We start from the raw sequence: 10,000 nt of genomic DNA on the forward strand, positions 1-10,000 counted from the left end.
AGAACGCACATGTAAGGATGCTGGGTGGTAGAACGCACATGTTAGGATGCTGGGTGGTAGAACTCACATGTAAGGATGCTGGGTGGTAGAACGTACATGTCAGGATGCTGGGTGGTAGAACGCACATGTAAGGATGCTGGGTGGTAGAACGCACATGTAAGGATGCTGGGTGGTAGAACGTACATGTCAGGATGCTGGGTGGTAGAACGCACATGTAAGGATGCTGGGTGGTAGAACGCACATGTTAGGATGCTGGGTGGTAGAACGCACATGTAAGGATGCTGGGTGGTAGAACGTACATGTTAGGATGCTGGGTGGTAGAACGTACATGTTAGGATGCTGGGTGGTAGAACGTACATGTAAGGATGCTGGGTAGGGCTGCACGATTAATCGATTTTAAATCGAAATCGCGATTTGAAATGATGCGATTAGCTAATCGCAAAGCCTGCGATTTGCCTGCGATTTTTTTTTTTTTTTTTTTTTTTTAAACCTTTATTTTACCAGGAAGTCACATTGAGATTAAAACCTCTTTTGGAAATTTGATCAGCACTCATGGAATGCCTCTTGTCCAATCAAATTACTTGGTCTCTTTATGACTTTGAACCCGGCGCTCTCAGAGCGAATTTACGAACGCAGGCATAGGTTGTGTCACGACAGTCAGTCCAATTATTATGAGACTTTGGGCTAACGTAACGGAGACAATTAGACACCACATGGCTTACTGGACGTATGATAAACGTTAGTATGTTATAATTGCGACAGGTAAGTGTACAATTTCACTATACTAACTGTACCAGCCAAGTGCATGTCGGTGCTGTTAGTCCAGCCTTAAACTTAGCTTAGCTAACTTGTAGTCTTTGAGACGGTATCTTAGCTTAGCTACTCATGCTAACCCGGCGTTAAAGTACAGACACAGAGTTGACAGTCTCAGCAACCTGCGGGTTGGTGTTTATATAGTATAGCAGGCTTATGGATACATGGAAGTTAACTGTTCTGTTGTCAAACATGAATGTGTCCTGTATGCATAACCTCATACCATTCGTTCATACCAGCCGGCTTTAAAGACGCAGAGGTTAGCCTAGCCTAGCCTTGGGCTGAAGTATGTCACAGATTCCTAAGTCAAGGTGACGTGTGTCTGTGCTCCATAGTCAGAGACCACCATTCTATCATTCATCAGTTCGACTGTTGACCGAGTCATCTAGATGTGGTCCTTTCAGTTATAGTCACAGTGTATCCCCAAATGATCATTTTAATAGCTGGATCATCTTAGAAAGTAGCCACCTGTCTAGATGAGATGAGGTTATCATATATACAATTCATATCTTTTAAGTTCTCATCCTTGCATTAGAATTAGAGCAGTTAATAGTTTGATGGTATCATGTGGTAATGCTCTCTGAAAATAGGTGATATTCATCCAATCACCTGCCAAGTATTGTTGAAAGTACCTGCCCTTTTCCAAACAGCTTCCAATTAAGCTTTCCTAGATGGTTGTGTGAAACAAACCACCTGAGTCAGGTTAGTAATGCTCCATCACATGTTTTAATCTGAAGCTTGATTTTAAAGCAACCCAACTTTAAAGCAACCCAATGTAAGTTTAGTTCTTTCACTCGTAGCTCGGGCTGTGGGGGTGCTAGAGGAGGGAGCCTCTAAGTCCCCTGAAGACGTACAAACAAACTGCACGTTGATACGACCTTCCTAGCCGGAGATATGGCCACACTTTACAAAAACTCCCTTTTTTTTTTTTTTTTTTTTTTTTGCTATTTTAAAAAAAAATAATCGCAAATTAATCGCAATCGCGATATCTGTCCAAATAATCGCAATTCGATTTTTTCCCCAAATCGTGCAGCCCTAATGCTGGGTGGTAGAACGCACATGTAAGGATGCTGGGTGGTAGAACGTACATGTTAGGATGCTGGGTGGTAGAACGTACATGTTAGGATACTGGGGTGGTAGAACGCACATATCTAGGACAAGTCATGAAAGGAGGGTCCTGTAATTTGATCGAGTGCAAAGATATAACATTTGCATTTTACTCACAGGGTCACCGTGACCCCACCCATGGGGTAGGGGGGGCAGAGGGGGGTAGGGGGGACAGAGGGGGCAGAGGGGGGCAGGGGGGAGAGAGGGGGCAGGGGGGCAGGGGGGGACAGAGGGGGCAGGGTTGGGGGGGCACACTCACATTGCACTGTCAGGTAGGCGGAGGCAGAGGGGGGCCGGCCCAGGCTGTTGCTAGGGCAACAGGTGTACCTCCCAGCATCCTCGGGCTTCACCTGAGCGATGATGAGGGAGCCGTCGATCAGGATACTGACCCTGCGCTTCAGGTCGCTGCAGAGGAGGGAGGCAGGGGTTAGCATTAGGTTAGCTTTAGGTTAGCTTTAGGTTAGCTTTAGGTTAGTTTTAGGTTAGCATTTAGGTTAGCATTAGGTTAGCTTTAGGTTAGCATTTAGGTTAGCATTAGGTTAGCATTAGGTTAGCTTTAGGTTAGCTTTAGGTTAGCATTAGGTTAGCTTTAGGTTAGCATTAGGTTAGATTTAGGTTAGCTTTAGGTTAGCATTAGGTTAGCATTAGGTTAGCTTTAGGTTAGCTTTGAGACCAGGGTTAGCATTAGAGTCAGTGTGTGTGTGGTAGGGAGGTGGGGGGGGTGGGGGATGGGGGAACAGGCCCAGACGTCCCTATAGAGTCAGTGTGTGTGTGGTAGGGAGGTGGGGGGGTGGGGGATGGGGGAACAGGCCCAGACGTCCCTATAGAGTCAGTGTGTGTGTGGTAGGGAGGTGGGGGATGGGGGAACAGGCCCAGACGTCCCTATAGAGTCAGTGTGTGTGTGGTAGGGAGGTGGGGGGGTGGGGGATGGGGGAACAGGCCCAGACGTCCCTATAGAGTCAGTGTCGTGCGTGAGGGGCTCAGGTAGGGCTGGGGGCAAGGTGGCCCATAATCACTACTACTGGAGCACGGGACCTCCACAGGGACAAACGCAGGGCCCATCTAGTGTGTGTGAGTGTGTGTGTGTGTGTGTGTGTGTGTGTGTGTAGGTGTGTGTGTAGGTGTGTCTTTTAAGATATTTTACGCAGTCGTAACGTTCTATGTGATTAAACATTCCATGTGTTAAACCGTACCTTCAATAGAGGATATTGAAACACAGGTGTATGTTAAACACAGGTATGAGATGCCATATTCCATACAGTATATATACATATATATATTCCAGCTGTTTCATCCATTGGTGACTTGATGTGCATCATGATCATGTACCACATGCGCTCATTAGCTGTTGCCAATCTCCTCACTCATCAAACCCCTTAATTAATGTACCGCCCATCTCATTACTGTATTCTTGTTTGATATTCATGCTTAGATGGTGAGTGTGTGTGTGTGTGTGTGTGTGAGTGTGTGTGTGTGTGTGTGTGTGTGTGTGTGTGTGTGTGAGTGTATGCTTGTGTGCATTAATTACTGTGCTTACTGTGTCTTTATGATGGCAACCATGACATTTTATATTTTGCTTCTTTTAGAATATTGAGACTAGAAATGGGCAACATTGGGAATGTAAACGTAAGAATAATTCAGAGTTTAACTTCTAAAGATCTGCTATTATAGACATTTAGGTCTGGAAATAATTGGACAGTGACACGATTTCCATAATTTGGTCTCTGTCTGTACGCCACCACAATGGATTTGAAATGAAACAATCGAGATGCAATTGAAGTGCAGACTTTCAGCTTTAATAAGTCCCCTATCTTTTCCTCCAGTTTGGATGAGAATACCCTCAAATTAAAGCTGAGAGTCTGCACTTCCATATTCATCATTACATAACTGTAACTTGAAGATGTTTTGGTAAACAGCTAAAATAAAAAAAATCCTGCCAGAGTCCAAATACATATGGACCTAACTGTATGTGTTTATTTTAGTTAAATGTCACTTGTTATGTCAAATGTTTCACATTACATGTCAAATTATTCACATCACAATACAGTAAGAGGGGTGGTGGGGGGCAGGTAGAGGTGGTGGTGGGGGGCAGGTAGAGGGGTGGTGGTGGGGCAGGTAGAGGGGTGGTGGTGGGGTTAGGGTTAGGGTTGGGGTTAGGGTTAGGGTTGGGGTTAGGCAGGTTAATGGTGAAGCCGATCACAAGTTTACTTCTTGAAGAAGACGTTGGTGTCCTCCCACAGCCAGGTGTAGGTGAGGTTCCCGGGGTAGGCCTCGGCCTGGCAGGTGAAGAAGGCGTCCTGGGAGATGTTCACCGTGATGTTCTCTGGAGGAGACACGATGAAGGGAGGCCCTGCAGACAGACAGACAGACAGACAGACACTATGAAGGGAGGCCCTGCAGACAGACAGACAGACAGACACTATGAAGGGAGGTCCTGGAGACAGACAGACAGACAGACACTATGAATTGAGGCCCTGGAGACAGACAGACAGACACTATGAAGGGAGGTCCTGCAGACAGACAGACAGACAGACAGACACGATGAAGGGAGGCCCTGCAGACAGACAGACAGACAGAAACTATGAAGGGAGGCCCTGGAGACAGACAGACAGACACTATGAAGGGAGGTCCTGGAGACAGACAGACAGACAGACACTATGAAGGGAGGCCCTGGAGGCAGACAGACAGACAGACAGACACTATGAAGGGAGGCCCTGGAGTCAGACAGACAGACAGACACTATGAAGGGAGGCCCTGGAGGCAGACAGACAGACAGACACTATGAAGGGAGGTCCTGGAGACAGACAGACAGACAGACACGATGAAGGGAGGCCCTGCAGACAGACAGACAGACAGACAGACACGATGAAGGGAGGCCCTGGAGAGAGACAGACAGACAGACACGATGAAGGGAGGTCCTGGAGACAGACAGACAGACACGATGAAGGGAGGCCCTGGAGACAAACAGACAGACAGACACTATGAAGGGAGGTCCTGGAGACAGACAGACAGACAGACACTATGAAGGGAGGCCCTGGAGGCAGACAGACAGACACTATGAAGGGAGGCCCTGGAGGCAGACAGACAGACAGACAGACAGACACGATGAAGGGAGGCCCTGCAGACAGACAGACAGACAGACAGACACTATGAAGGGAGGCCCTGGAGGCAGACAGACAGACAGACACTATGAAGGGAGGCCCTGGAGGCAGACAGACAGACAGACACTATGAAGGGAGGCCCTGGAGGCAGACAGACAGACACTATGAAGGGAGGCCCTGGAGGCAGACAGACAGACAGACAGACAGACACGATGAAGGGAGGCCCTGCAGACAGACAGACAGACAGACAGACACTATGAAGGGAGGCCCTGGAGGCAGACAGACAGACAGACACTATGAAGGGAGGCCCTGGAGGCAGACAGACAGACAGACACTATGAAGGGAGGCCCTGGAGGCAGACAGACATACAGACACTATGAAGGGAGGCCCTGGAGGCAGACAGACAGACAGACACTATGAAGGGAGGCCCTGGAGGCAGACAGACAGACACTATGAAGGGAGGCCCTGGAGACAGACAGACAGACAGACAGACACTATGAAGGGAGGCCCTGGAGGCAGACAGACAGACAGACAGACAGACACTGTGAAGGGAGGCCCTGGAGGAAAGACAGACAGATAGACAGACAGACAGGGTGGAACAGAGACAGACAGGAGGGGGGGTGGGGGGTGGGGGGGGACTGTGTTGTGAGCTGCTGTGACCGGGACTGGTAAATGGTAAACGGACCATGACTTATAGGACTTACATATATATAGAGAGAGAGAGACAGAGAGGGAGGGAGAGAGAGAGGGAGGGAGAGAGAGAGAGACAGAGAGAGAGAGAGGGAGAGAGAGAGAGAGAGAGAGAAAGAGAGAGAGAGAGAGAGTGTGTGTGTGTGTATGCAAAAGGATGACTTAAATTGCGCCTTATTCCAAAGCGCTTTACAACGGCCTCTCATTCACACACTCATTCACACACACATTCACACACCAATGGCAGCACGCTAACATGCAAGGCGCTCATTGGGAGCAATTTGGGAGGTTCAGTGTCTTGCCCAAAGACACCTCGACATGTGGGCCAGCCGGGGGTTCGAACCGCCGATCTGCCGACCTTGCGATCATTAGACGCCGGCTCTACCTACTGGGACACAGCCTCTACCTCCTGAGACACAGCCTCTACCTCCTGAGACACAGCCTCTACCTCCTGAGACACAGCCTCTACCTCCTGAGACACAGCCTCTACCTCCTGAGACACAGCCTCTACCTCCTGAGACACAGCCTCTACCTCCTGAGACACAGCCTCTACCTCCTGAGACACAGCCTCTACCTCCTGAGACACAGCCTCTACCACCTGAGGCAACATTCCTGACCAAGGTTGAAGTCTATTCTAATTCGAGACATGGCACTGTTGAAACTATGAATTAATCATGATATAATACTCATTAGATGTAATGACCCATTTGTCATTCGGGGAAAACATTAAAAATCACTTGATTAAATCAACTGTGGCCGGTTCCAACCACAGACTAAGGTCATAGGTACCACTGGTCTGAGCGGAGGCCAGTAATGATGGAAGACCACCCCAGGGACTGACCGGGTTCCCACACCTTCTGGAACATCAGATTCAAGCACCTTTCAAGGACTTTCGACACCCAATTCCCTCTAATTCAAGGACCCAACACGGCATAGTTTGAGACGGAACTAGTTGACGAGCGAAGTAAAACAATTTTTTAATATATATATATATTTTAGAGAGAGAGAGAGAGAGAAAGAGAGAGAGAGAGAGAGAGAGAGAGAGAGAGAGAGAGAGAGAGAGAGAGAGAGAGAGAGAGAGAGAGGGGGATTCAAGCACTTTCAATGACCCATGTCTATTTTCAAAAACGTTTAAGACCTTGATTTGTTTTTCTCAAATTCACAAACTTTCAAGGATTTCAAGGACCTGTGGGAACCCTGGATAGAAGATCACCCCAGGGACGGAGGGCTCAGAGGGACATGGAGGAGGGAGAGGAGGGACTGAGACGGACATGGAGGAGGGACTGAGGGGGCAGGGGGACATGGAGGAGGGAGAGGAGGGACTGAGGGGGCAGGGGGACATGGAGGAGGGAGAGGAGGGACTGAGACGGACATGGAGGAGGGACTGAGGGGGCAGGGGGACATGGAGGAGGGAGAGGAGGGACTGAGGGGGCAGGGGGACATGGAGGAGGGAGAGGAGGGACTGAGACGGACATGGAGGAGGGACTGAGGGGGCAGGGGGACATGGAGGAGGGAGAGGAGGGACTGAGGGGGCAGGGGGACATGGAGGAGGGAGAGGAGGGACTGAGGGGGCAGGGGGACATGGAGGAGGGACTGAGACGGACATGGAGGAGGGACGCCCACAGGTGCCCACAGGGGACATTGAGGAGGGACGCCCACAGGTGTCACCTGACCCCACCTGTCACCTGCAGACGTCACACACCTGACAGATACACTACAGAGGAGGGGTTACCTGGCCCCTGGTGCAGCACACACACACACACACACACACACACACACACACACACACACATACACACAGACACACGCACGCACACAACGCACGCACGCAAACAGGCACGCACGCAACGCACGCACACAACGCACGCACACAGGCACGCACGCAACGCAGGCACGCACACACGCACGCACGCAACGCATGCACGCACACACGCACGCACATGCACGCACGCAAACACACTCACAGACGCACACACACTCACAGACGCACACATACGCCCACGCACGCACAATCACACGCACGCACACTCACAATCACACACTGTCACGCAAGCACTCACACTGACACACACACACACACACACTGACACACACACACACTGACACACACACACACACACACACACACACACACACACACACATATCTGACATCATTTGCTCCAATACATGGCATAGTAGCGAAGCATGTCGGCAATTCTCAACTCGCGCAGATGATTATTTTCATTGATTTATTATTAAAACGTTTTTTATAGAGTGGTGTTCTCCCCCTCTCACAGGCCTGTGAACACTCAGATGCCATCGGGGACAGAGACAGTTAAGCACGTTAGACTGTGGAGGAGAGCTGGAGAGACATGAGAGAGGAGTCGCTGGTTTCAGCTCAGCCTCGGTGCCCAAAAGGAAGATGGCAGAAATGTGTCCCTTATGTAATAGAAGCAGGCCCAGACATGTACTGATAACATATCTCTTATTGTCTGTGGACTGGTGGCGCATCCAGGATGTCAGGATTTGATATTTTGTTGTCTCTGTCTTGTGTGAAAAGTAGAGAGCAGTAATTCCACCCTTTTGTTGTTTTTGAAAAAGTCAACTGGTGAAAAAGACAACTGGTGAAAAAGTCCTCAAGTAGGAGGGCAATGTCATGTTTCAGTTCAGGTTATCAAGCTTTCAAATGATGTGTGTGGTCAGTGTAGGGGGGGCTACCAGAGGAGACAGGGTGAGGGGGGGGTGGTGGTGTGGTCAGTGTGTGTGTGGGGGGGTACCTTGCACCAGCAGGCGGGTGGTGTGTGTGTGTGTGTGGGTGTGGGGGGGCTACCTTGCACCAGCAGGCGGGTGGTGTGGACAGCCTCCCCCTGGGGACTGGAGGCTCGGCAGGTGTACGCCCCCCGGTCCTCTCGACTGATGGACATCACAGTCAGACTCCCATCAGCCACCTGGGGGAGAGACGGAGGACACTCAGGAAGGAGGGGAAGGAGAGGTGGAAACACATTTTGAATAGAGCCCCCTTTCCAGCTAATTAAAAGGTCTGGAGTTGAAGTAGGATTGGGATCGGAGCATTTGTGACAGGGTTCTGGTGAAGAATATGAAAAGTGCTTGATTGACTGATTGATTGATTGATTGATTGATTGATTAAGCTTTCAAATGATGTGTCATACATTGAAATCTGAAAATAGTTGAAGAAGATATGCTTATTTAAATTGTTGGTACACCTCAAACCAAATACCGGAGAAACAGATTTGTTTGCTACAATCGTGTTGGTAGCTAGCTAGCAGCTAAGAAAGAACATGGCTATGAACATCTAGCTGCATGTTTAGCGCATCATCGCAACATGCTGAGAGAACATCGACATGCTAAAAACACATAACTACACATGATTAGATGATCACACAGTCCTTGCTTTTGAACACGTCGTAAAACGTTTGTTTACGAGGCCGTGTGTCTCTAACCCAGTAGCCTGAAGCAGGACGGCAGATGATACAGTGAATCCAATTCACACATTTTAAGTGTTTAGTGATCCTGAAACTGTTGTTATATTGAGTGGGCAGATGTCTGTGGCTTAGTGGTAAGCACATCATATATGATATTACCCAAAGGTCCTGGGTGATTATGATACCCAGGTATGGTAATCTTCCCTGCCAATTGCCAAACTTGACCTGGATTCTAAACCCCTCTCACATTACAAGACACTTACACTTACAAATAAAAGCAAACAAACTTCATGCTCGAAGCTCTGCTTCTCAAAGATAAACGACCTTTCTGCTCCCTCACTTCTTTAGATGGTCAAACTAAACCAACCAGAACGCCAAATGTCCCCAACCCCTCATACTGTATAAATAATAGCCTTGTGTGCATGTAAACATGGTGAAACAGAAACTACAGGATGTGTTATAAAAACACCCCGGTGGTGGAAGATCTCCTGTGGAGATCGTTGGAGGTGAAACGCAGCGATGTTCAGTGTCAGATGTGTTCATGTTCATGCAGAGGAGAGAGGGGGAGAGGGAGGGAGGGGGAATCTTGAGGAATTTAGAGAGACAGAGAGACAGAGAGAGAGACAGGGAGACAGGGAGACAGGGAGACAGAGACAGGGAGACAGAGAGACAGAGAGAGAGAGAGACAGAGAGACAGAGAGAGAGACAGAGAGAGACAGAGAGACAGAGAGAGAGAGAGACAGAGAGACAGGGAGACAGAGAGACAGAGAGACAGAGACAGGGAGACAGAGAGACAGAGAGAGAGAGACAGAGAGACAGAGAGAGCGAGAGAGACAGAGAGAGACAGAGAGACAGAGAGAGAGAG

General features: G+C 49.1%; 1 protein-coding gene across 1 annotated transcript in view; it reads right to left on the bottom strand.

Moving 5' to 3' along the window:
- igsf9bb (immunoglobulin superfamily, member 9Bb) overlaps positions 1 to 10,000 on the bottom strand; it is a gene marked incomplete at both ends in the record, with an annotated part of 196,027 nt that overhangs the window by 42,927 nt on the left and 143,100 nt on the right. The window contains 3 exon segments of the mRNA XM_080528752.1: positions 2,180 to 2,325; positions 4,129 to 4,270; positions 8,523 to 8,640. Coding sequence (XP_080384878.1) covers positions 2,180 to 2,325; positions 4,129 to 4,270; positions 8,523 to 8,640 — 406 coding nt within the window.

The sequence above is a fragment of the Nansenia antarctica genome (genome assembly GCF_963989245.1).
Source record: "Nansenia antarctica genome assembly, chromosome: 4".
Lineage (NCBI taxonomy): Eukaryota > Metazoa > Chordata > Actinopteri > Argentiniformes > Microstomatidae > Nansenia > Nansenia antarctica.